At 53.2% G+C, this 27871-nt stretch overlaps 1 protein-coding gene across 1 annotated transcript in view; it reads right to left on the reverse strand.

The window, feature by feature from the left end:
* Nucleotides 1-21946, reverse strand: part of LAMA5 (laminin subunit alpha 5) — an 83782-nt gene extending 61836 nt beyond the window's left edge. Inside the window, exons 1-2 of the mRNA XM_032198536.1 lie at nucleotides 21629-21946; nucleotides 15917-16069 (exon numbers count right to left, since the gene is read on the reverse strand). Coding sequence (XP_032054427.1) covers nucleotides 15917-16069; nucleotides 21629-21946 — 471 coding nt within the window. The remainder of the gene's footprint in view (nucleotides 1-15916; nucleotides 16070-21628) is intronic.
* Between the last annotated feature and the right edge of the window lie 5925 nt (nucleotides 21947-27871).

Raw genomic sequence — 27871 nt, forward strand, 5'->3', positions numbered from 1 at the left:
CCCTGTGGATACACCGCTTGCTTTTCCCAGACATGTGAGCAGCTGACAGCAAGGTCCTGCTGCAGATGGGCTGTCTGGGAAAACATTTCTCCTCCAAACTTCAAGACAGGTTCAAATTCTTTCAGAGGGAGGACTCACGCGGGGTTGTTTTCTAAACACATGCAGTGTTATCACAACTAATAACATGAAATTAGGGGCTCGCTGTGTGGCAGGAGGACAGGCAGTCCCTCAGGGGCAGCTGCTGCCTGGCCCCAACACGGCCACAGCCCCCTGTCTGTGCAGCAGAGGTGCCAGAAGCACTGCGGAGCTCTCCATGGACCCAGCAGCAGCTATGAGGGAAAAGCGAAGGTGTGATCCAGCCAAAAGCCTTCCCACGCCCCATCCTACATGCTCTGTCTCCTGTAGCTATGGGACAAGAGACGTTTAAAGACGTTGTCCCAGTCTCTTGCCAGCCCCAGACCCCAAAGACAGGTCCAGAAGGGGCTGGGTGGCAAACCTCCCCTTCCCTGAGCTGCTCCCTGGCTGCCACTGAGCAGGCACGGGGAGAAGAGCTGCTGCTCCTGGCAGCTGCAGGGAGAGAAGTTTGCTCACGCTGTGCTCCAGCGCTCAGTTATCTGTCTCAGCAGGCGATTGGGCTGTGCCAGAACAAACAGGACAGCAAATAAACACGGCGTTAAGAAGAAACACGCTGCAGACACGTGCGGTCACTCTGGTCTTCAGCCCCAGTGGCTCCCGGGGCTCAGACATCTGCAGAAGCTTTGCTTTGCTTGCCACAGAGCCTTGCTCCTCTCCGACCTGCCCCAGGACCGCCGAGCAGGTAACCTGGCTGCAGAAAGCGCAAACGCAGTGGCTTCACTTTGCTTGAGGGCTGATGCTCTCAAAACATCTCCAGCTCTCCTGGTCAGAAAGGTATCAGCACACAAGGAAGAGGCCAACTGCAAACAGCATCACTCCCGCGAGCACTTCTGCTCAGGCAGCCTCCAGCAGCACCAAATTTCTGGCCTGTGAGGCACTCAAGAGCCCCAGCAGCCAGGCACTGTTGGACTGAACTTCCCCGGGCCGGAGGAGCGGTGTGTTGTGTTTGAGGCCATGCCCCTGACCTAGTTTCGTGCTCGCAGCAGTGCACCTGTTCCCCCCTCTCCCTTTCAGCAACCCGAGCCCAGGCAGCTACACCACCAAGCCGCTCGCATCCTGTCGTCCCAGCCCCGTCCCAGCCCTGGGAACATTGAGACACAGGGGACAGGGGCGCCAAGCCACACTGGGGCTGGCTGCTGACGTGAGATGAGGACGTCGGGATGTGGGTAAAATAAACCCCAAAGCTTTTCCACCGAAGACAGAGCCCCAGCCTGCACAGCACCCAAGCGCCCATCCCCGCTCCCTGCCCAGAAAATAGCACTGCTGGGGTGGAGCGGGGGATTTACTGTGCTCCAACACAAGCAAAACAGACAGCGATGCAAGGAGGGGTTGTGGAAACAGCGTAAGCTCGGGGTTACAACCTCAGCGTGCCTCCAACGGCCGCTGCATGTCCTCACTGTCCCCTGCAGCTCGCCTCTGTGGGGATGGGGGCAGCGGGATGGGCAGCTCACAGCCACACGAGATTAACGAGGAGCTGCAGCACGTTATGCCCCCACGAGATTAACGAGGAGCTTTTAATGACCCGGTGTGAAGAACCCGAAACACTTCTACAGCGGCAAAGAGCAGCAGCCATCGCACTTCTGTTCCTCGCCCAACACTCACAGCTCTTCTACGGCAGGGGACTTGGGAGCGTGATTTAGGGTTTAGTGCAGAGCTGTGCACAGCAGTGACATAAACACCAGGGTGACAAGAAGCAGCTCCTGGAGGACAAGCAGCAGCCCTCAGCGGGACGCAGCCCATCCTGAGAGGTGCTCTGCAGTCCATGGGAGGCCACTGCACTGTACGGCCCTGCTCCCAGGGGTAGGTTTATAAATATTTTCCAGGATAAACATTTGTAAACAGCGCCTTTCAACTCAGCCGAGAACTGAGTCTTCATCTCCTGCTCTCACAGAGAGTCATCCTCTTCAAAGGAGGGGAGGCAGAGCCATGCATGCACACAGGGCAGCTCCGAGCAACCCGCCCTGTTTGGCACCAGCCTCCAGAGCTGTCGTGGTGGGGTTTGTGCTCGTGGTGTGTCCACCAGACGCAGCCCCAGCCTCCCCTGCCATGCCTCCCTGCACCGCTCCCAGGCATGGGGTCCGTCGCCCTGGCGGCCCTACAGAAAGGGGATCTGCCCGGGGAAACACGATCACCTCTGCTGCGAGGGACAGGGGTCAGATTCTGCTGAGATCAGAGCAAAGCAGGCTGGCATCCGACTTCGAGCCTCACAATTCCTGAAATCAATACACGGCCCGCTGTGGTAACTTCACCTCCTCTGCTCTTTGAAGAGTTCCCTCCTGTCCCCCTCCACCGGCCACGAAAGCAGGCACTGGGTGGTCCCTCCCAGGGCTGTAAATTGGCTTGTTGAAAGCCTCAGCAAAAGAAAGGTCAGCCGCCTTATAAACTGTGCAAAACCAGCAGTGCTGGACAGCTATTGGCGCATTATTCAGGGATATGCACGGCCACACAGCTGCTTGCACCACAGCAGGTGTACCTCGTCCAGGTACAGCCACAGACACACAGATTTCCCCCAAATGGTGGGCAAAGACGCAGCTCTTAGCACCATGCCCCAGACCTTCAGCTCTGGCTACAGAATGAGGTAAAAGTGTTGTAATTGTGGAGCTGCTGCCCTTCGCTGTGGATAATAAACCCTCCATGCATAAAACACACCCTCTGGGGAAGCAGAGCTCTGGCTCTGCACTCCTTAGCTCCTGCCATCAAACAATTCAGGTGTCCTTGCGAGGTGCAGCGATAAACCCACAGCTTTTTCCTTCAGGTTCAACCACAAGAGGGCAACAGCCCGGGCACACAGCTGATCAAAACCTGAGGTCTGCCAGGAGGTGACCGCACGCTGCAAAGCCACCGCTGAATGCTCGTAGAAGGAAAAGGGAAAGGAAACACAGGAGTAGCTGCAATGCTTCTCATCAGAGACGTTGTTTTTGTGAGCTGGGCAGGAGAACTGCAGCTGGGCTGCCTCTCCTCCCAAGAGGCAGGACGCAGTGCATGGGGCTGCTGAGACCCAGCCTGGCTGGAGCCACTGACCGAAGGGACCGGAGAGCCCTGTTCCACCGCCCAGACCTCAAGTGCGGCTGCTTGCTGGTCCCCCAGTCCACCTGGGACTACTGCAAGCACCTTCCCAGAACCTCACAGCATCCTCATTCTGCTGGCAGGCAGAGATCAGGGCACAGAGAGCAGAAAGAAGGCCAGCCAGCCACTTGGCAGAGAGCTTCAGGCCAGTTTTCAGCCCCATTCCATGAGCAGACCTTCACATGAGGATCCGCAGCTCTGTGCTGCAGCAGCACGCTCCAAACCCTCCTTCCTCAAACCCTAAAACTACGGTTTCTTGTAAAACCCTAGCAGTTTGGAAAAACCCAGCTGTCCTGCAGGTATTCCCACTGCTCTCAGCCTTGCCTTTCGCGGCCAGCCTGCGGCATCGCTGCAGGGCAAACACATTTACTGCTTGCTCAGCCCCTCCTGCCTCCCTGCTCCCACTGCCCAGCCCTGGAAAGGAACAGAGATAAGGGGAGCGCTGCAGAGAACACAAGGGCTTAAGAAAGCTGCGATTGAGTAGAGATAAGAGCTCTGGGCGTGTAGGCACGCACCACTGGAAGAAAGACCACCGGTGAAAGAAGGGAGCACGTGTGCGCTGGCACGCGGCCAGGGTGGGGGCACAACGTAACCACCCCACTTACCTGGAAGGTTAAAAAGTTTTTAAGCAGCGGCATTATCACCCTCAGGGTGCCCCTGCCTGATTAAATACATCTAACTGATGCTTGCCATTGTGGCTCCGTGCAGATGCTTGTGATGTCTGGGTAGCCCGGCACGGTGGAAAGAGGCGCACGGCACAAACGAGCATCCTGCTCCTCTGCCCCACGGCCTGGGGTAGCTGCTTGGGCCTTTTGGGGGAAAAAGCAGCAAAAAGATGGAAGTAAAAGGATCAAGGCTGTGACCAGGACCCATCCGCCCAGCCTGGGAGCAGAGCTGTTTGTGGCTGGGCAGGCACAGCACCGGCACTGAGGCTGTTTGATGAGTGGCACGTGGTGGCAGGGCTGCACAAGGCCCCTTTTTGGTGCGAGCACTTTGCTCACCACAGATCCCAAGCGATTCGCTGTGTCTTTGTGCGGTCTGATCACCTCCAAGGAGCAGGCTCTAGGCCCTGTAATCTCTGTGTGACCCTAAACCGTGCTCTAGATCGCAAACGTGGTGGTGGGGACTAGGGGAAGGAGAGCGCTGGTGCACCGCAGAGTCCTTGGAGCATCCTCCTCCCCTGGTGCTAAAAACGCAGGCTCCCCAAACGCTCCCAGCCTGCTGCTCTGACAGGCACCCTCTGCAAAGCCCTGCTACCAGAGTTGTCCTTCATAACGTTGTTAGCCTCATTCAGCCAATAAGCCACAAACAGGGGGGAAAGAAAAATGAGGAGTTAACTGGATACAAAAATGACACCTCCAAACGCCCCTGACTTGCAGCATCGAGATGCAATCCCCTCCCTGCACCACGCTCAAAGAGCTGGGCAGAGCCTGCTGGAAAGGGACCTGGGATGAGCGGGGCTGTGCAGAGCCCACACCAGCTCCAGCTTCCCACCTGGTAAATCCGAAGCAAGCATTTCAGCGGCCAGCCCCAGAATGAAGCAGTTGCAGGAACTCGGTGCAGCCCTCCCTGGGAGCACACGATCCCCGGGTTCCTCAATGAGACCCGCTCATTTTTCACACCGTTAAGGGAAAAGCAAACAGCTTCAACATTTCTGTGCCTACATTAGGCTCTCAAGCACATTTGCTGCCTATCTTATCAGCAGGGCTTTAGCAGCCTTTCTAAGTTGTTTCAAGACTTTGGCCTTCAGAAAGCTGGAAAGGGGGGTGGAAAAACCCTCTATTCATACTTACCAAAGCACAGCACATTTTCAAGAGGACATTCCTCCCATCCAGAGCAAACAAATGCTCCTGCCTGTATGTTTGATGCATTGTTTAAGTTACAGTAACACCAACCCAGATTCGTTGTGCAAGACAATTTCAGTTTTCTTAGGAGTTCCTGGACCAATTTACAAGTGGAACGGAGAAGCCAGACAAAAGAACACTTGTCTCTGCTTTAGAGAGGATGCAGGATGATTTACACCCCGGTTTTACAAGCTAGGACCACAGCCTCGTTGGGATGGGCTCTTCAGAGCATGCAAAGAGGTGTACAAACCTGGGAGCTGCTCCATGAGCAAACACTCTAGGCTCTGTAACACTAAAAATTAAAAAAATGCAGTAAGAGCTGTAGCGAGACCCTTTTTAGTAGCAAATCAGCAAGGCTTTGTTGTTAAGTTTACTCAGGAAGGCCTTGGCTGAGCCATTGGCTGACAAAAGGAACAGCCAAGTCCCCTTAAAACTCCAACAACTCCCTGCTTTTCTTGCCACCATCACCGTGGGTCTGGATTTGTTACAAAAGGCTTTCTGCAGTCACAGCAGGGCTTCGGTGGCACCACGGAGAGCCTCCAGCTACAAGTGGTGAACGATGCAGGGGAAGCCGACAGCTACGCAGCTGAATTCACAAGCTGACACAAGCTCAGCACTTAATTTGCCAAAAGACCACAGAAGGCACAACTTGTAGAGCTGTGACACAGCAATTTCACATCAAAGAGGATTTCAGCCCCAGCCTGTCCCCAGCCCACCCAGGTTCTCTCTTTCCTTGCATTTATGGGATCAAAAAAAAATTCCAGTGTCATACATTTCACTCGCAGGGCTGCAGCAAACTCACTCCAAGTTGCATGCCAGCTTCAGCTCCGAGCGTTTCCTTGGGCTGTCCTGTCCTTTAAGAGACTGGGAGAACAAAGAAATCTTGGCAGCTGGCCACGCTACAGGCAAATATTTCCCCCGTTCTCTTGAATGAAGTGGATATCCTGTCACAAACCTGCGCGCTCGGGAAGGGTAAGGAGGAGAAGGAAAGGGAAGAGGATGACTTAGCTAAAGATTGGCACGAAGCGAGAGGTCTCAGCATGCCACCGAAGCCACTGAAAGGATTTCATTTTACACGGCCAAATGCCGAGGAGGAATAACTCACACGAACCTCAGAGGAGCTCCGAGCTCACTGCCACCCAAGAGCAGCGCACCTAAATCCTTCTGAGCGGGTCTGGAGGGGGATTCGGATGTCTCGTTCTGACACCAATTTCTGTCTGGTTCTGACCCAGCTCCACAAGGACACAAACACCATTCCCTTTCTGTTCTCCCTGTCTTTTATTTCCACTTTGCCCATTCCCAGGGCCAAGCAGTGGGTTTGGAAAGTCCCTTTCAGTGCCACCATCAGGCAGCAGCTCCAACTCCCACCCGTACAGAGACCCGACCCCAGCAGGGTCCCTCTGCACGGGCACGGCCAGAACACCGACGTGCTGACATTTCAGCAATGTTGCTTTTTTTGTGTTTCTTCTACGTGGTTCCTGCAAGCTCTGGCAGCGCTGCGTTTAAAGCTGTTGGTCAGCTGTTAGCAGATTTCAACAATACCAAACCTGGCACGTGCGAGCAAGCTCATTCTTCTGAAAATCTGCGTTGGAGCCACGCACCACGTTAGCGTTGGTCAGCAGGTTTCCCACCATGACACTGCCATTCAGAGCCGGCTTCGCTGACCCAACAGCAGCACATACCAGGGGCAGGGCGGGATTAACATTCCCAATGCCACCGCTAACCCCAGAGATCTGCAGGCACAGCAATTGTGTGACAGTTCGTGCCGCTGCCGGGACGCGCAGAGCTCGCAGGTTTTGGACTCTCCCGAACCCCAGCAGCGCCCTCGTGTTCACGGTCCCGTTTACGGAGACTCGCTGTGAACTGATGCCAAGGCAGAAAGCAATGGCTGGTAAATAAAGGAAATAAAAACACACAAAACCCGTCGTGGACTCCAGCCAAAGCCTTCGTGCCCACTGCATTTGGGTGAGCGCAGACTTTGCAGAGGACTGAAGGAGGATTAAGCGGCAGCTTTAGCAAACAGCCAGAACAACGCACGATGAAGGCAGTGGTAGGATTTGTTTGCAGTTGTATGGCTGTTTACTATTTGCAGCTGTGTGCAAATAGCAGAAAGCCATTCTTTTCCCCTTCCGATCAGGCCTTGGCATCATCTGCATTTGAGTGTACCCAAGAGCTGCCTCCAGCAGCACGCCAGCTGGGTTTTGGTTACAGGGCGTGCTCTGATCACTGCAACGAGAACCCTCAGGAAGCCATCAGCAGAGCTCGGCTGAGGGTTTGTGTGTGCAGGAAACAAGAAAGAGCAACTAAATGCATGTGGGAAAAGCTGGGGCAGCTCTCAGGGTTTGGCTGTTTGCTTGTCACTGCATGGGTTACACAAACGACCACCGAGAGCCCTCAGAATGACCAGCAGCAGATGCGTGATTTACTCTCAGGATCAGCTAGAACAGTTACACGGGCAAGCTTTGCCAGCAGGTCTGCTCGAAAGACATGGTTTTCAGCAGAAACAAGGTATAATGTAAAAGCCCTCAATGGTAACGCAACTCTTCCAGGATAAAGGCACCTTATTCTAACCCCTGGGTAACCCGGTGTACCATCCAACACAGACACACAGCTCTGCGACCAGGGCTTGGCTAATTTAACCCTGCTGGCAGGGCCACAGCTTCCCCAGGTAGATGTGGTGGGCAACGAGAGGTACGGAGCTTCCCACTGCATCCAGGAGACTCAAGTCTCTCACCAACATTTTGCCTCATGCCAATGTTTCTCCCAGCCCTTGCTATTCAATGGAGGGAAGGACAAATCAGACAATCCCAGCACTTCCCTCCAGGAGGCTGAGGAAGTATCCAAGAAGAGGACTAAGGAAGGAAGAGGGTGCCAAGTCCCCAACCTGAGCTACCAGCCCCACCTCTGCTCTCCCCGTATCTGGTGGCTCCATTTCCAGGGCACGTGGGGCAAGCCGAGCGCTCGCAGGAAGGCAGCCCCGTTGCTTCCTGCGCTGCACAAACAGGAGCTGGCACGATCCCGACCCACCTCCCATTAGCGGTGACCTCACGTTAACAAAGGCCTTTTTATAGCCACACTTGGCAAGCCCTTCTGTGGGGCACCAAGTCACTCCTCCTGCCCTTGTCTGACTCGGGTGACCTCACCCAAGGAAGCCCCAAGCCACCACGCTGCCCTCACCTCCCGCAGCCATCCACAGGCCACCCTCAAGGCCTCGTCCTCCTCCCTGCATCTCCCCCATCACCAATCCCTGTTCCACCCTCTCCTCTTTGGCCAGCTCCTCAGCACGCCTCTAGAAGCAGAAACTGTGGCCTGTACACACAGATCTGGGACATTTTCCCCCTTAGCTGCCGCAGGCCCTCAGGCTGCTCCTAAGCCATTTGAAGGCTCCCCAGTGCCATCCCACCAGGCTCGTGCCTCCCACCTCGCCCCTTCCTACTCGTCTCCTTTTTATTCTGTCAAGCAGGAGGCAACGTATCATTTACTGCACTGCTTGGCACCCCACACAGGAGGGCAGCTCTGGAATTCGAGGAGCACCAAGTCCAGAAAACAGGAAAGGGCTGAGGATCAAGGCTGGGCGCAGCCCAGGGGCCCCCGTTTACAGCTCTAATAAAAGGATGAGGCAGAGATGAAAGCAGGGCTGAGCCAGGCGTGGTAAGGCAGAGAGGGAAACGTGTGGGGTGGGGCAGGCAGAAGAGGCTTGAAAGAGCAGACAAGCTGACTAGGCAGATGATGAGGTGCATTTTTGTGTGTTCCTTGCCAGCCCTGTGGATTTGAGCCAGGACAGGGCTGTGGCTGGCAGGAATGGCTCCAGAAACCCACCTCGGGAAGCAGGAATTACCCACTCGAGAGGCTTCTCACCGTGACCTGGACAAGCATCAAGGACCAAACGCACTGTGCAATGCTTCCCAGCCCATTTCTGGGTCGCAGACACCGGCGCGCTCCGTGTCAGGGCTGTGACCCTCTCTGCTTCCCCTGGGCACGCCGACCTTTACAAACGCTCCCTGCCACGTCTGTCTGCAGCAGGAAAACACAACTCCCCGGCAAGGCAGAGGCCCGACTAGCTGGGTCTGGTCTGTTTTAACTTGCCTGGAGCAGCCACAAAGGGGTCAGCCAACGCCGACCCCGCAGCACGTGTATCTGCACACATTCACACCCGACTCAAGGCACACTCTTGTTTACCAGCCCAGCCAAGCAGACACTTTCCAGGAGAACAGCAAGAAATTACAAGGCTTGCCTTCCAGCTATTCATTGCAAACCAAAGCCTCCCCTACGCCAGCTCCCAGCTTGCCTGACCTCTCCCCAGCTCGCGCTCGCCTCGAGGCTTTCTCCTAATCTTTGAAGGATCCCAGGGAGCGGAGCAGGACCAGGCAGCCTGGCAGGGAGGGAGAGCTCTGCTGCAGGAAACCTCACTGCCAGCCTCCTCATTTCTCATCGTGCCAAAATTTAAAAATAAGCAGTGATACCCAGGGAGAAATCACCCTGGAAATCTTGCATGCGATTTTTAGAAGCAGAGTAATTATCTTTTCATCAGTCGTTACCTGGAGCTGTCCTAGGGGGAAAGCTGAGGCTGAATTTTAACACCTGAATTCTCCTTAGCTGGTTCAGGTCCAGGCAGAGCAAGCAGAGCCTCTGGGAAGATTAAGCAGCTGAAGCACAAGGGTTATTTGTTCAAGATGCAAAGGCCAGTCAGAAATAACCCCTGTGGAAATCACAAAAGGTGCCGCAACGATGAGTGATGTGCTCAGAGCAGATCCTCCTCCACCAGGAGTCTTCAATTCTCACTGCTCAGGGCCTGGCGGGTCTTTGGGGAATCAAATGCTGCAAGTGCAATGCCCCCTACTCACTGCAGGCCTGGAAGACTGATTGTAAGCAGTACTGGTTCATGACATAAGTAAACATAACAGAATTAAAATTCACATGTCGCCCATGATTTACCTCAAGGGATGTTCTGTGTGTCTTCTCGCTTACAGCAACCAGCACAAGCAGTAACAAAGTAAAAAGGATCAGCCTTGCCTGCTCTGGACCCTGGAAAAGGGAATTTGGTATCTGACTTGGCATGGCTGCTCAGAAGGGAGGAGATGGGTTTGCTCTCGCTGCTGGAGCAGACAGATCCCCACCTGTTAACAACTGAGCGCTCCCTTCCCGCTCACCTGAGCGGCTCCTGCGCAGCCGCTTGAGCCAGGAATCCTGTAAGAGCCAGCAGAAAGCACAGAGAGGTCAAGAAAGGCCAAGCAATGGCAAAAAAAAATCCCCCCTCATCAGGAGAAAAAAAAAAAAAAAAAAAAAAAAAAAAGCTCCTGGTCTGGGTCAGGGGAACTGCAAGTTTGAAAGAAACAGAACAGAATTCACAAGCAAAGCTATTTCAAACAATAAAAAGGAAAATATATTGGGAGAGAAGATGCACACACTGGCTCAGTGCCAGCTCTCAGCCTCACACCTTTCCAGCTTCCCCCTGGGAAGCACCACAACCAGGCACCCTGCTTCCACTAGATGTTCACGTTAAAACACGGCAGCACTGACCAGGATCCACAAGCAGAAAGGGTGCCACAAGCCATCTCACACCAGGGAGCTAGAATTCTGAAGCCTGGAAGTGAACAGAGATCTTGATCTGCTTCTGGAGGATTTTAGGCAGTTGTAGAGGATTCTACATAGGAGAGGAGACTGTTGCCCCAGCTGTTGAAAGCAAAAAGGATTTCTGCTCAGCCTGCTTAACAGGCTTTATTTTAATACTGCTTTTGCTCCAAGAGCCAGAAAACACTTTGGAGAAAGAACGTCTTTGTTGGAGATTTTACGCCCCAGTCCTTTACTTAAGGTGCAAAATCTCCCAGTAAATGTCACCGGGCCTCCTACCCCTTTCCCACAGTGGCACACCAGCACAACGAAGAACTAGAAGTCCTTGCAGTAAATGATTTTTTTTTTTTTAAATAAAGACTATGTACAGAAGTCCTGAAATCTTCATCTGTTTTTGGAACGCTCTATGAGAAACTCGTGCCAGGCAGCTGAAGCACTGTGTGGCCCCGAGACAAATGGAAGCTGTGCATTTGCTATAAATGTGTGTACAAGAAGGACGCAGAAGACATCTCCACCAAGGGGAAGAAAAGGAAGAAACCCATCACAAGTCTCCCTCTGTGTACAGTGAGAATGAACAGGATGCCTTGGAGGAAAACGTCGGCAGCAGTGATATCATCCAGAGACAAGTGAGAGATCTCACAGCAACTGAAACAAGGGTGCAAAAGGAAGAAGGTGAGAAGCTTTTAGCTGAAAATTCTTCTTGGATGACCATAACCCTTACCCCATGCCAGGTTTGGGTAAGCAGCCACTAGAAAAGCTCCATTCCAGAGCAACCACGAGCTCTCTTCTTGGGATTTCATAAATTCGCTCATTAAGAAGGATATTTGAATTAACTAAGCCAGGGAATAAACATCAAATTCACGTGTGCTGACGGCTTTTGCTGGCAGCAGGGAGGTAAGCTCAGCCCATCGGCCTGCAAGGCTTTCCTTCCAGCTGCCTTTCAAAGAGGCTTCCTGCACCACCAGCAGCTCCCGTTACCATTCCAACTCAGTGAAACCAAACGGGAGGCTAGAAACAAGTGTAAGAAGATTTTAGAGCGCTGTGAGGTGCCAGGTGCTGTGCCCTGCTGTACTATGCCCTACAGCGTTCCTTTAGCATGGGGCCAGGCACATTTCCACCCACTGAGCCCAGCCCAGAACTTCAGGTTTGTTACCAAGAAAAGGGATCCCAGGAGAGGGACTGACTTGCTCCTGCAAGCCGGGCCTCATGCCCAGGACCTGAAAGCATCCTGCACGGCTAACTTCTGCGCAGAGCAGGGCCCCGGGGGCCAAGTTTGCAGTGCAAGAGGGAGAGGAAGCAGGCTTATGCCCTGGAAATCCACCACAGGAAAAGACACCTCCTTTTGAGGTGCTTTTCAGCTGGCCAGGGGCTGAAGCGCCCAGCGTGCCCTGTGCCAAGCGACACCTTCGCTTCGGAGCTCGAGGAGCCTGGCACGCGTAAGGTAACCAGCCCAACAGCAGCCAAAACAAATGCTGGCTTTGGCACATCCTGCTGTAATATGAAACTCAAAAAGGAGGCTTCAAGGCACCCAGTAAGCTCTCAGCCTGCTCCCTCACCTAGACACAGCCCTTAGACTGCAGAAGGCACCATCCCGCTGGCCCAGGAGCTCAGCTCAGTGCTCTTCATCTTCTTTTCATCTTCCCAATTTACCAATAACTGCAACTTCTTGTTTATTCATCTTCAAATCCTCTAAAGGGAACTACTTTTTAAGCAGTTAAAAGCCCAGATCTCCCTGCTGGGTGGCAGAGGTGAGGGGACGCGGGTGTTTCGTGCTGGTGACCAAGGCAGAGGGGACACCGCGCAGCCTCCGAGCTGCCAGACCTGGCTCACCCCTTCCGTGGGGGCTTTCAGCCATAAAGCCTGTTCCTGCTGAAATGAGAATTAATCACCTTTAGGGGCGTAAATCCAAACTCCGCTGTTCTCCAGTGTCCTGGAGCCGCTGCCCAGCCACCTTCCCACCGCAGTAATTAACCCCGGGCAAGCACTGGCACGAAGCTCCCGCTCTCGCATGACGGCGAGCATTCCTCTCCCTGGAGTTGATGATAAAGCACCAGCTATCCATAAACAGCCCTGGGAAGGGCTGGCCCGGGTTCACCTTCACGCAAGGAAGATGTCAGGCGCTGGCAGGGAGCCAGCCATTCATGGTTCTGTAAACCTCCTGAGTTTTGTCAGCTCTGACTCAAATGACCTACTTGGGGGGGGGGGGGGAAATAAATAAGAAATCCATCACACCCTTTCCTCCCCTCCACCCACTGCGGCGCTTAATCACGGCGAGATCACAGGGGACAGTTTCCAGTGAGGGTGAGTCACGGCCTCCTGTCCCTGTGCTCGGTGAGCACAGCACAATGCACAATGGTGTCCCAAAAGCACAGCACCCTGCGGCCCTTCCACCCCATGAAGCCGGCCCCATGCTCCACCGTGGTGCCACGGAGCTGTAGGATGCAGCAGGCAAAGCCACGCGGTCACCCAATCATTCATCCTAAACACGTTAAAGCTTTAGGCATAAAGTCAGGATTAAAAGCAAGGAACAAAAAGAGAGCCTATTCACACTCCCCGCCCCAACAGCTCCTACAATCCATTTCACTTCCCTCCTTGGAGCTGCTTGCCTTAGTTCTGGCTCCCAAATTCAGCTCTTACAAGGGAACCCTCAGTGACTTTTATTCCTCTCCAGCTTTTCACCCTACCAACTCTTCAGAGACAAAGCTCCCCTTCCCAGGAAGGCAGGCACAGACACAGCAGCAGGAGCAGCTCAGATCCAGCCCCCGGCAGATCAGCAGCCACAATCCCTTCCCGTGCCGGGGCAGGAGCTCTGATCTCCTTCACCAATGAAGTTGTTAAGATTAGGCCACTGCTGGCACTAAGATGACATGGTGCAAGTATTTAATACACTCCTGACAGCTGGGAGGCTGGCCTGAGTGGGTTTTACTGTTCTTTTTTTGGATGTTTTAGAAAAGAAAATCTTACCTGCTGGCTGTGAATTATATCCCCCCTCTCTCCTTCCCATAGGATTTTAACAGCCCTGTGAGGAGAGCAAACTCCCCGGCAGCAAGAGCAAAGCCCAACAGGCTTCTTAATTAACTGCCCCTCTCCCAATTGCCACAGCCTTGTCAACTGCTGGAGAAACTCAATTCCAGCTGGTAATTAAGCAGTTACGGCTCAGGAGGGACAACGGCAGCAGGAAAGCACCGCAGCGATGGGATGGGGTTGACACCACAGCCTCCTGTGCCAGCCCCTGCTGAAGGACTCTGCCATCAGCACGCTGGGCACCAGCGATTCCCCAGAGGGACAACAGCTTTTCGTGGCCATCAGTACCTTAAATTAAAACTTAATTGACCCAAGAGCTACCTACAGGGTTACGTGGAACAAGGAGAGGCCTCGTCAGGCAGCCAAAAAGAAGAGCCCAGCACTCAGACATGCCTCCGAGGGTGTTACCTGCACCTTTCACAGGTATCCAAGGAATTTGCAGAGCCTGGCTGCCAGGTCCACCAGCCCGCTCCAGCACTCACCCCGCAGACCCCACTGGGTCCCAAAAAAATCCTCTTTACCCTCCTCCCTTTCAACCAGCCTCAACTTCAAAAGGAGGAAATTAGCAATTTTCATCTTGTTTCTATTGTCCGACCCACCAAAACAAAGGAGGGAAAAGCAAAGAACTGACTCTCACCAGGAGCATAACCGATTATTAAAGCAATTACGTACAATAAGGGCACGTATGAAGAGGAAGCCACTGAAAATGGGCTGATACTCCAGTTTGTGCTCCTGTTCCAATGAGCTGGGCAAGCACTTACTTTCCAGAAGCAGGAGGGACGCTGAGAGATCTGTGTGGCCAGAGGAACTCCCCAGCAGATGAGACAAACTGCGGCCAGCACCATGCCAGTCGTGCTACCAACCTCGTACGAGCAATGGCGAGCAAATACAGGGGGTTAGGAGACAAGGTGAGCTTACAACAGCTCAGTTTCAGCAGAACTGCAGCCTCCCCAAATTATTCCACGCTCTGTCTCCCAGCACTGCAGCTCTGAGGGCTGCAAACCCACAGATGAGCCAAAATCACCAGCTTGCAAGTGGCTGGCATGGCTGGATGAGCTCTGGCCCGAAGGCAGAAAATTGACAGTGAGTGACAAGGAGGAGGAGAAGCTCTCCAGGAAAGTTGGGCTTTGAGAATCCCTTCCCTGAGCGCGGCGAGCAAGCAGAAACCACATGGCAGGCTGCCCCTTGGTTGGGGGGGAGGCTGCAAATAATCCACCCCCCAGCACAGCCCTGCCAGCAGGGAGGTTTCTGAGAGCCAGCAGATGCCACCTACGTCGGCTAGCAGGGCCAGCACACTGTGTGCAGCCCCAGAAGGCTTTGCCCACACAGCACTGTGTGATGCACGCTGTGCCCCAGGCAGTCGGGGAGATTTTGGTGGGGCTGTGTATTGGCACGCACGGGAGAGAACAGAGCCGGGAGGGTGCTGAGAGGCTCGGAGCAGGCGCTGTGGCACAGCAGGGAGCAGATCAGAGACAATCCTGGGGATTTTGAGTCTCCCTCTCCCCATAACAGAGGTGCTGGGGGCAGTGACGAGGCAGCACAGCACCACCAAGGAAGGGGGATCCCACACAGCAGCTCCCTGTCCCTCAGACCTCGTACCAGTAAGCAGAGCCACGTCCTGCAGCCCCTCAGGCCTCTGGTTTCTGACACTTTCCTCTTTCCTGCAGCTTCGGATGAGACATCTTTCCCGCTGCTTCCCCTAAGCCAAGGCAGGTCTGAGAGAACAGCCTGCTGTCAGAGGAATGGGTTTGGGGCTGAATAGGAGCAGCAGAGGGCTGGCAGTCATCGCTATTACGATGTTAATTCCCTTTGACTTGCCAGCATTAGAGACCGAGCAGCCATTGTCACCCTTGGTCTTTTACAGGAAGATCTTCAGCAGGGCTAGCTGTCTTCAAAGAGCTTTAAACACGCCAGTTAAAGTTTTACAGCACAACCTTAAATTCCTCAGGGCTGTATTTTTGTGTTCTAAAAATCACACCCCTTCAGGAGCCAGGTACTCCCCCTCTAGGGGAATGGCACCTGTGTGGTACAGGAGATTTTCGTGACCCAACTTTTAGAAAAAAAGCTAAACAGTAACAGCAAATGACACAGATGACAGTTAATACTACGAACAGACAGACGAGGTTTTTCCCTTCCAAGTTTTAACAGAAAATGCCATTAAATGAGGAGGTCTCATCTCACCCTCACAGCTAAGGCCACTAAAGGACTTCAGAAGCCCAGAAGGGCCGGTCCTCGTCAGCACAGCCTCCAACACACCCAAGCAGGACTTGGCTTACCTGTCCGAGGTCCAGAGTGACATTGACCTGGTTGAACTCCAGCCCCCGGGACAGCGGGGGGCTCTGCCACCAGCGCTCTGTCCCATCGATGGCGTTGGTTATGGGGTGCGCCTTGTTGCTGTTCGCCGAGGAGCAGATGTCGCAGTACTGGCCCTGGTGGAAAGCACAGAGACAGCACTTAATGGTAGCCAGGAAAACACGACCCACTGTGCCCAGCAGCAGCCCGAGCTCCATGGCCACCAGCCTGTGGCTCCTGTGCTGAGGCTGCCACTCACAGCCCTGCCAATACCCGGAGATCCTGACCTGGGCCATTCAGTCATCCCTACGGACCCAGGCTGCCAGTTCTCCTGTCCAACTCCGCAATCTGTTCCTTGTCAACCCATGATTTCACAAGCACAGTCCTTTCAGCTACGTTTTCAAGCTTAATGGTGTAGCAGCCAAGTCCCTTTTGCTGGTGATGCTTCAATGCAAGGCCCGAAAGGGACAGCCCCTGCTGTCACTTGGCCAGGGACCCCACTGCAATCACTCTCATGAAGTCTTTTCTGCCTTGCTTTTGTGGTGCAAGTGTCTCTGTCAGCTCCCTGGACACGCTGCCAGAAAAAAAAAAAAAAAAAAAAAAAAAACAAAAAACCAACAAACAGCTCTGCAACTTTAACAGCACCTCCTGAGCAGGATCAGACAAAGCCCTGAGCTGTTAAGGGCAATTCTTTCTTTCCTATTTAACGCACAAATGAATCTGACCCACTCGCAAGGAAACCTGCAAGGAACTTGCTTTGTGGAGCCCCCGTTCTGTCACTCGACTTGCTGCTACAGAGCCTGAAAGGGAACTCTGTTGCAGGCGATTTGCCTTTAAAAGCTGCAGCTATTCCCAGCAAACAAGCTGCCCTTGCCTGTCCCAGCTGCAGCCAGCTTTAATATTACACCAGGTACACGATTTCAAGACTGGCAGTCTCCTTCCTGCTTGCTCCACGTGCGCCCCTAGGAGGGCTGAGGCAAGGCACAGCCACCCCAGAGATTTTCCAGATGCCCCAAACTTTGGGAGAGTTGCAGTGCAAAGGGAACTGAGAATTCCCTGCACTCCTCCCCACGGCCATGTTATTTGCAGGCAATTATGCAATGCAAATTGTGCCAGACGAGCACACCTCTTAATTAACTCCCCCAGGAAGGTGGAAACAGCAGATGGGTAGGCACCAGGACAAAGAACAGGGCAGCTAAAACCACCCTGGTGCCAGGCAGGGAGCTCCTGCTGGACGGAGAGGTCAGGATGTGTCCTGCTGGAGCACGCCCTGAGCAAGGAGGGCGAGCAGAGCAGATAAAACTGACCCAGTCCTGAGCACAAACCTCAAGGGGAACCGGTGCAACTGGTTGTGTGGAAAGCTCTGCTGCACGATGCACACCACTGAGATGGGGAGAAGCGAGGAAAGGTTACAAAACAGGGATAAACAACAAAAAATGAAGTGCTTTCATACTTCAGATTCTTGCTACGGATGCAAAAACTGTTTCGAACCGAGCGTTCGCGCTGATGGGTGGCAGCCAATTCAAGCTTAATAAGAGGGGACTAAAAATTAGGCTCAGCTGCTATACATTTGTAATGCTGATGTTATCCCTCGGCACCGCTGAGCAGCCTGCATGTGTTAGCTGCCAGGGGGCTGGTAACACGTCAACAGCTGAGCTAAGCTTGCTGTTAAAAGCATCACGGCCCCCCCATGCACCAGTTGCTCATTAGTTGTTTCATTAGAGCTGGACCTAGATCTGGTGAGAATCGTTTCCAGTTATTTGTGCATATTAAAGCAAGTTGTGCTCCTGTGCAGCACACCAGGTCTCTCTGGGGAAAGGGAAGCTCTGCCATCAGTGGAGGATTTTAATTAAAAAATAGTTGAGAGGCACTGGGTAAGTGGACAGCAGGTTACCAGAGCAGGAGAGGCGTGGATGGCACCAAGGTATGCCACAGAAAGAGCTTCGGCAGCGCAGGGAAGATGCAAAGCAGCTCAGGGAACACAGAACTGCTGCTATCAGAGCAAACTGCAAAGGGAGGGAGATAAGGAGGAGATGTGAATGGAGAGCAGCTTCCTGCAAGGCCTGCTCCTGCTCCCACTCCCATCAATAGGGGCTCTGAAGTTCCCCCCAAGCACAAAGCCTGGCCCGGCGCCCCGCTGGCAGGGCTCGCCTCGGGGCAAGCAGATGGCTTTGTCCTGGTTTATCTGGCCTTGCCATGACCCAACCTCTGCTCTCCTCATCTCATTTAGCGGAAAACCACAGGGAGCGTGACCCAGCCCAGGCGGTTTGGGCTGAGGTAAGCGGGGCTGGAAACGGGGTGCAAAAAGCTGTATTGCAGGCAAGGCAAGGAGGTGCTCCACGAGCTGTTACCGGGGCTGTCCTCCCAGATCAACCAGCTGCTCACCCCGAGCTCACCGGGTGTCTCCTGCAAGCTACAGCAGCTTGCCCTAAGAATTACTCCATTTCAGCTGCAGTTAAGCCCCCAAAGCCCAGTACCTTCACACACAGAAGCACAGAAGTGAGGCGTACAGCACTGCAGCCACCCAACCAGCTGTTGTGTGACACAGCGCAGGATGAAGAAATGCTGCTCACTGCTGAACACAGGGCAGCAAATGCCACAACATTCAGGAATCAAACAGATTCAGACCTCCTCTGTTACACCCAGGCAAGACCTCCCATAAGCATCCACACCGCTCAGGTGCGATTCAGCACGCAAACCAGAGCCCTGTGGCAGCAGGGCTGAGGTGAGGGCAGGTTTCAAATGAAAGCACCCGAGGTGGTGATGTGAAATCAGTCCGGCTTGTTGCATGTTTTTAAGTTTTAAGGTAATTGCCTCAATTAATGCCAGTAGCTTCCCTTATTGTTGTACTGCTAATCTCCTGAAATCAAGCAATCATCTGCAGCCCCTGCTGGCTTTGGCAGGGCTCAGGAATAGCCCCCGGGGAACTGGGTGGGATGGGGAAGCTCTGAGCACCCCGCTGTGCCTCTGCCCCTGCCTGGGGAGACAGATAGCTTACAAGCATCTTCGGTAAAGCCTGATGAGAAAAATAAACCTGTAATCTCCCCTTTGTCTCAGCTTCAATAGGTGGCTCAAAGGCACTTCTCATTAAGGTGGGCCTGCCCCTGCTGATTAATGAGGGGAAGGAGGGGAGCAAACCTTCCTGGGAGTCCCTTTCAGCGCACCTCAGCACCGCCTCGCCTCACATCCTTACAGGCTGAAAAGCCTCCCGCGGTCAGAAATGCTGTCTTCTGCCAAAGAGCCCTCAATAAAGCAAAGGAAACTCCTTGAAAAGGTTTAGAGCCTTCCCACAAGCTGTGCCAAAAACACTGCGAGTGTCTTTAGGGCAGCATTATCTTAGAAAGCTCAACGATTATCGCCATTTTAACAATATCATGTTTTAAAAGTGCATGAATTCCCTTTCCTCAAAGTCTACGACGATATCAAATGAAAGGCAGAAAACAGGATGGCTGCGTTAATGCTTTCCCAAACTTCCCTTCACCGCCACAGCAGGTGGAAATCCCTTGGAGGGTCCTAGGAGCATTACTCCTGAGTTTCTGGTGAAAAGCCCCTTTACACCATGGCCCCAGCACACACAAACGGCACCGAGCAGGTGAATGGGTAAGGGCAGGCACTGCGGTGGGACACACAAATACCAAGGACGTGTGTGTGGAGCTCCTTATTGCCACTGCAGCCTGCCTAAATTGAACACTTCCCTCCCACCCCCCTCTTTGCTTTAGTCACCGGGTGGTGCCAAAACCCCTCAAGGGGATGAATTGGGAACTCTGACCTCTGCTCCCAGCCTCCTGCTTCCTCCCCTCCCCTCTAGGTGCTGCCTGTGGTCACGGAAAGGAGCCACTACAAAAGGAGTTTTCTAAAGCTTTCGGCCCTACCAAAGAGCACTGGCCTGGGAAGCGGTGCTCAGATCAAAGGATCCTGTGCCGGAGCTGTGCAGGGGACAGGAGGGGGCTGCAGCAAAACCTGCAGCCAAGGAGCCCTGTACGGCAGCTGGGGGAATTCAGGAGGATTTGCACACCCCGTGGTACCAGGAAAGGGCTGCACGTGGAGGATGAGTTATCCCCGAGGCTGGCACAAGCCCCCGTGGTTTATTTTAGCCACTATCCTCCATAGCACAGCGCGTGGGGCCAGCACACAGACAGAAGGAGAGGGATAAACACAGACCCACATCTGCCAGCTTTTCTAAGTAGCCTTATCCTCCTACTTCTGCTTGAGAGGTTATTCACATCTGTTTGTAACTGCACACAGCAGCAGTTCATTCTTTACTTTTCCTTTCTTTTTTATACATTAAAAAAAAAAAAAGTGCATCCCTGTAGGCAAAATGACTTCAGGTAGCTCCCGAGGGTCTCCCCGTACTGCTGCTTAAAGCAAAGCTTGCTCCAGTTGGTGTTTTACAGCACAGCAAAGTGAAACAGATCACTTTTAAACTCTCAGAGGAGACTCCGTCAGCTTTTTGCCCTCCAGTAACATCCTCAACAATTTCTCTGACAAACGGGGCAAAATTCCACCTCGTAAACACAAAAGCCAGAAAATTCCTCATCCGGCACAGGCTCAGGAGAATGCAGCCAGAATGAGAAAAATGCTTCAGAAGCTCATCTTACAACAAAGCCAACCCCAACAAAAGGCCGAGGAAGGCTCTCTCCCAGAAGCTGACGCTTCTCCCTCACTCCTTATCCCTGCTGCGTTCAGAAGGGACAATCCCATCGCTCTGCTGCAACAGGTGACCTGGCACCACCGACCCCACAAGCAGCACACGCTGGTGGGCAGCAGCTGCTGGCTCTGCAGAGGGTTTCGTGCTGCAGGAGCATTTCGAGGCAGAGTTGCTTCTCCCTGCTCGGGCTGCCCCGAGGGGGGCAGCAGGTCCGGCGTTCCTGCAGCTAAAGCGAGTGTTTTACAAGCCTGTTTACAATTCTTCTTCCTTCTTTTTAAGAGGGCCGGGGCAGTTAAGCTGCACAGCAGTTTTTACACCATCTGCATTCCTGGCTGCGTGCTCCCTCCGGGCTGCTTAAAATGGGACCCCTGAGCTAAGTCACCTGATGCTTGCTTGTAAAACGCTCCTCTTAACTTTCCCTCTGCTCATCCTAATGCCCCAGCGAACACAGGGGGGATTTCAGAGTTAACCCCCCCCAAAGCTAAATATTACCACGCGTGGCACAGCGATTCTCGGGCTGGCAGAGGACTTCAGGGGCTGGCTCACCCAGGACATAGGGCCATAAAGAGCCAACCCCTGTGCAAATAACGCCCTGGGAGCCCAGCGAGCCACGCTTCACGTGTTCGACTTCTGGGGAGCCCGGCAAAGCAGAGCACGTGTGCTCCATGCCCTGGTTGCTCCAGGGGGCTTCCCACAGAGCCCAGCCAGGCTGGAGGGGGGTGCCTGGGGGCACCCCAACCTGCCCCTCACCCCCTACTGGGGTGCCCAAGCCCCCCATGATCCGGAGGACACCGGCTCTGCATCAACTCCGGCCACATGGGAAAACACCAGTGGGGGTCCTGGGGGTTTGTGCCCCTCACGCAGCCTCCCCCCCTCCTCTGGCACCCACAGCAGGGTGGCAGGGCTGGGACAAGGCAGCAAGGGCCAGAGGGGCACAAAAAGGGGGCTCAGACTCCCTTAGATCCCCCCAACCCTTCCAAAAAGGGGGATCCCGGGGTGCAGCTCCACCACCCCACCCGCGTTACGAGCCTCCCCCAAGCCGCCCTACCTGGATGGTCTGGTTGGGGTCCCCCCCGGCCAGCGGCCCCCCGACCAGCTTGCAGTACAGATCCTCCACAGCTCGGCGGCTGCCGGCTCCCACCGCCTCCTCCCCGCAGGTGGCGGTGGCGGAGATGCGGGTGCCCTCGGCCAGGTTGAAGTAGGGCGGGTGCAGGCTGTGCCCGTTCACGTCTCCGGGGAACGAAGCTGCGGGGCTGGCGGCAGCAGCGGGCGGCACCACCAGCAGCACCAGTACCACCAGTATCCCCAGTAACCCTCTCAACACCCTCCCCGGCCTCTCGCCTCCCTGCTCGGCCTCCCTCGCCATCTTCCCCGGAGGCAGCGGGGGCGAGCAGCGGCTTCCCCCGAGCCCCAGCCCCGGCTGTGCGCCCCGGCGCGCCGCGCCCGCCCTACTTCAGCCCCGGCAGGCGCCGCCTCCGGACCCCCCCCTCGCCCCCCGGAGCCGGCCTCGCCCTGGGAACCCCCCCCCTTAAAGGCTTTAGGGGAGGAGAGGCCAAACGGGGTGAAGCAGTTTTTTTTTTTTTTTTTTTGTTGGTTTTTAAGGAATGGAAGGGATAGGATGTTCGCGGGGAACAATGTGGGCATTGTGTCTGCGGCGCGGCGCTGCCGTGGGCTCGCTCGCCGGTGTTTTCAGGGCGTTAATAAACTCCATTAGCCGATAGGTTGGTTTATCTGCAGGAAAAAGCCCTATTACTAATTATCAAAGCGTTAAAAGGTCCCACACAGAACCCGGCTTACTCTCCTCGAGAGTAAGAGCTCTCTCCTTACTCTCCTGCTCCCCATCTGCCCCCCCCGGTGCTGTCCCCCCATGGCACGACCTGCGAGGGCAGACGGGTTGGTGGAAGGCATCTTGGGGTAAGAAACTGAACTCTGCAGTTAGTTGTACGCATCCCCAAAGCAGTGAGTTATATGCATCACCCAAACAGCAAAACACATCACCAAAACAGTCAGTTACACACACCACCAAACCCATCAGAAACATGCTTTGATTTTCCACCACGTGCAAGCTCCTCTTCAATCCCCAAATCAAGCAATACGCTGTTCTGATAAAAGGTGTGCCTGAACTGCCTCGTGCTCTTTCTTTACACTAAGAAAATACAGAATAAATCAACTGAGATCAGGCCTGGATTCCAGACATTGGAGACCTGTCGTGTCTGAACCCCACACCACAAGCACCACAAGCTCCTAAGTGTGCCCAGGTCCTCAGAGGCTGCTGCTGAGCATTTGCCCACTGCCTCTCATCGCCATCTCCGTGTCCTTTTGGTGGCCAGTTTGCAGGAGCTATCCTGCTGAGAAAAGTCACCGCTGCCTGTCCCTGGGCACGCACAGCCCACGCTGCACCAGGACACCAGGGCTGAGCGCAGGGTGCTGCAGGGTGCCCGCTGCCACACGGCCAGCAAGCACTGACCACAGCCTCCAAACCCCTTCAGCTCCACAGGGTTCCTAAAGGGCTTCCAGACGTCTTTAACCCATGCCTGCTCATCTCTTTGGAGGTTTTCCCCCTGCTTTTCCCACTTAATGCCGGGTCTTACTACTTAGCAGGCGAATATATAATTTAAAAGCTAAATAGAGCCCTTGAAAACAAATTATTTTAAAAAGCACGGGCAGCCTTTGCCCTTTGAAGTCCACATTAAGGTGGGCAGCTTGCTCTGGGGAACGTGGAACAACCACCTCTGAGTGTACCACCTCTGATCTGCAGTAATGGTTAACTAACGTGTTTATGGACAGGAAACCAATACGCCACAGAGCTGGAATTAAAACTTCCTCAAACTTTATCTAACGCCATATTTCATTAGCTGCTTATACCCCATGGCATCTGCGAATACATGAAAGGAGTTAACAAGGAAAGCAGGGCACAGATTAAGAAAATAGCTTTCTCCCACCCCCACAAGATTGTTACAAGGCAAAACACTCGGGCCAGTCTAATATCTGTAATCCCTCTAGTGGTAATGTTGTGGCACGTAATTAATCACCCCTCCAAAAGGCAATTAAGGGAAGTGAACAATCCATCCAGAGCGAAATCACAGCTAGCACGTGGGTTTTGTGGCACAGGCTCAGCAGCACCCTGCAGGAAAAATGCCCCTTCTGCAGCCCGAGCTGGCCTCAATCAGCCGCAGAGCTACTCTGCAACGGCAGCTCAGGGACTGGAAACACGCCGGGGCCACCTGTATGGGAGTGCTCAGGGAAGCAAGGGAAATGCTTTAAAGAAAGAGGTTTCTGAGTGTTTGTTTTTTTCTTCTCAAATCACTAAAAGAAAGGGGCAGTGGGTTTATAATGGAGCTAAACACCCAATTTTGAGGTTAACCAAAAAGCTGAGGTTACCAGGCTTGAAATCCCATCCTGATGCCAGCCACTAACAGGAAAACAAGGCAGGATGTATTTGCTAATCTGGCCCCGACACAAGTCCCCTGGCCACACATCTCACCCGAGAGCCACCAGCAGCAACCATCGCAGGTGACACAGGCAGACAAAGAACACTCTGCTCCCAAAAAGACCTCCCTGGTCTACAACAGCTGGAAATCTGGTTGAACACCAAAGCCTTTCTTCCATTTAGGAAGCTTTTTTAAAGCACTAAATTCAACAGCTCTGGACATTTACTATTCACGTTATCTACTCCTGTTCCCCTTTGAATTTTACTAGCGTCTTGAGCCAAGCAATGGTGCTTCTTCGCTTGGCTTCATGAAGCTGTGGTGATAGACTCTCACACCGGAGGTGCTGAAGCAGAAAAGACCTCTCCGTTTAAATCCAATCCACCACCGACTGCAGAAAGAACTGAAAAAATCCCGCCCCTGGCAATCCTGCTCAACAGTTCTCCCAAACTACGTGTAGCGACATGACTTCAGCCAGGCTGCTATCCATCTGCAGCCACTAAAGGCATCTGAATTCCACTGGAGTTTTTCGTTTTGCCTTCCTAAAAATTGTAGAACCATGAAGAGCTTTCCAAGAAGCTGCCACCAGAAACCACAAACCTGAAGAAATGCCAGCATTTGGGGAGGGTGATGGGAAAGAAAGAGCTTCAGAGAGGTCTGAGAACAAATGTAAGGCTTGGGCTCCCCAAAGCTTACCTCAGTTAGGGAACCCAGTTTCTAAACCTGAACAAAGATTCATCAAATTGCAGTCACCAGCCTTCCTATCTACTTGTCCCCTTTTAACCTCTGCATGTCCCACAGACAGAAGTGAGGCCGATCGAGTAATCTGGTGGGAATACCAACAGGTTCTGCTTGCTGGTAATAAATTAACTGGCTTTGTGTTACACAGAGAAATTACACAGAGAAAGCAAAGAAGCTCCACACTCTGAGAAAACCAACGTATGGCCAGTGGAAGGAGAAGTGTTGCCTTCCTGCACAGGACTTCCTAGCAAGGTAGCACTACATTCAGAGCTGTCAGTGCAAGCAGGGCCTGAGCCAAGAGAAATAACCCAGCATATGGTTTCTGTACCGTGCATTATGTGGGGTCAGGAACATGTTGTCTTAAGGCAGATTTAATTACTTTTCTACTACTCTGCTGCAAGCGGTGTGAAGGAATGTGTTTCCTGAGCTTTGCTGGGTGGTGACCTAACAACATGGCACCTACATCACCATTTTCATAAGCAGGTCATGTCCCGACACACGTGCGTCAAGATCAGCTACTAGATGCTGCGAATTAATTCCACATGAGCTGGAACTGAACCAGCACAAGCCACCAGAGCAATCAATAGCCTTCAAGCACGCCTCCAGCTTCATAATTTTACAGGCTGTACCTGAGAGGACTGTAAAACAGCACAAAGCAGAAGACATCAGCAGGTTTCGAGTCCCTGTCTCCCAGTGAGCTTGCATTGGGTTTGCTCAGCTCGAAGAAGCGTGAAGAGGAGCTCCCTGTTCACACAGCCCCCCCACGCCTGCACACACAGACAGTTGTGCAAACAGCCCCCAAACAGCGACTCAAAGTACATTTTCCCTGTTTGTTCTCCAAACTGACAGCTCAATTACAGCTTCTTCAACCCTCCTGCATCTTGGGGGATTGGGCACGGTTTGGGTCTGCGCTGGGAAATGGCTGCAAAGCTTCGCTGAAGGCATGAGGAATTTGAGCAGGGTCTGCCTCGCTTTCTCAGCCTTGTTCTTAGGAATGCACAAAGCCGAAGGCCAGAAGGGGTGAGCAGACTCCCCACACTGCTTAATCTGCCCCTCTACTGCAAGCCATAATATTCTATACTGTGGTGTTATACAAGCACCCTCTGCTTTGATTAAAATACTCCCGATGCTGGTTTTGCAATGTTAGCAGAAGCACAGTTAAAATTGGACAAACCCTACCAAAGCAGCCTGATACGGTGATGCAACGGGAAACAGCTCTTGGAAAGGCAATCTCCTTTGTATCTCCTCAAAACTGAATTGCATTATGTGAAAATGAAAACCCCTAAAACTCAGAAGCTCCAAAAAAGCAAGAGCAGGATTAAAAGACATCTGGAATTAATAGCTTTTTTTCCCCTTTGTAAAATCCCTTTAATGTATCTTATCTTTATTTCCTGTACAGCGTTCCCACTTCGACATTCATTCAAATTTGAGAAAGACTATTTTGATTCATAGCTGGTCAATTCGCCATGCCTGGGCAGCACCTTTTAGTTAAAAACAAACAAAAAAAAGGCACGCATCTGTGTTTTGTCTGTGGAGGACACTTGCACGAATAGATCAAGAGGTTTCATAATCTAGCAGGACATGTTACTCTACACCAGAGAATTCAATTCACTTTAAGGTCAGCCTGTACCTTCCCTGTAATCAACTGCTTCCAAAACCCTCCCAAAGCCAGAACAGGTGTTTCATTCATGCTGTCTGTCTACCTGGCAAGGGCCCAAATACTTTCCTTTAAAGCCCGACCTCCACATTACTCCAGCGCGCACTGAAAACGCGCGTGTGCCGTCTGCTAGGCATGCTTTAGGCTTGGTCATCGTTAGCTACGTGTTTTTTTTTGCACAAATCTAACAGGAGCACAGCTGCTTTTTATGTTAATAACTAAACCACGCTTTAGATTTACGCCACACGGCTCTCCCTTCAGCCAGAATGGCCCTGAAGGGCCCTGCGGATTTAACGAGCTGACATGTCAGCAGAGATCAGCTCACCCACCAGAAAAGTGCGGCTACTTCTAGGGTGAGGCACGGTGGCTGCGCAGCACCGCAGGAGAACGGAGGCTACTGGGTCAAATCGAAAACCCAGAGGAAGCAGGGGGATGAGCGAATGTGCTGGGGATGAAAAGCAGCAGTGATGGGAGCTAATGCAGCCCCTCGAGTGTGGACAAGCAGTGGGGGAAGCCAGAGACGCACAGACAGAACAGGCTGGTACTGCCTGCACCCAGGGTGGGACGGATCCAGCACTGCACGAGGGCGACTGACTCAAGGCTGACTCAGAGAACAGGATTTCTCCTAGCCTGTCACTGTAACTTCTTGGAATACCAGGAAGTTCACTCTCCCACAGATGACTTCACCCGCACTTGTCCCTGTGCCCCAGGGCTATGTGCAGGAATACTCTTCAGGCATAGGGGCATGACAGACCCCTGCTGCCCTCTAGAAAGATCAGATCCCATCCCATTTTTCAAAACCCAGGTGGTGATGATCAGGTGCAAGGTTCTTCGGGGATCTCAGAAAGAATAGTTGGCACTTCTACTGCACATCCACACATTTTTTTGTTGCTGCAGTGGGAGGAGTAATTCATGCCAACAAGGACTGCTTGGGCGAAATCATCCGCTGCATTTCCATTCAAGGGGTTTCTTTTCTCCTAGCCGTTCTTGAGAGCTCGTGCTAATGTCACAAATAACTCTGGAAACAATGGGTCCTGGAGCAAGTTAGTAGCTAGCATAGCTAAAGGAAGATCTCACCCAGATGAGAAAGGCAAGGCACAGCTGACTGCTGCATAGTTTCCCTCTGCCTGCCCTGCCCCTGTGACTGCATTTTCATTAACTGTGCCTCCATTCAGCTGGAAAGCTGTGGGTTTGCTTACATCAGGGAAAAACTCTGATTTTATTAGCACTACTAAACCAGCACAAAACAGAGCTCGTGGGCTGTTTGCTAGGTTACTGCAGCACAGCACGGACACAAATACACCTGCTCCCCAGGACAGCACAGAGCTGCTGCTATGAGAACAGCTCCTGCCTCCCAGCTGGCCTTTTGTCAGTAACTTTTCACCTACACCTGGGGACTTGGAGGTCAGATTTCTTTCCTGTAGTCAGAGTGATTCAGAACTGCTTATCTGATAGTGTTTGGGGA

This window comes from Aythya fuligula, chromosome 16 (genome assembly GCF_009819795.1).
Source record: "Aythya fuligula isolate bAytFul2 chromosome 16, bAytFul2.pri, whole genome shotgun sequence".
Lineage (NCBI taxonomy): Eukaryota > Metazoa > Chordata > Aves > Anseriformes > Anatidae > Aythya > Aythya fuligula.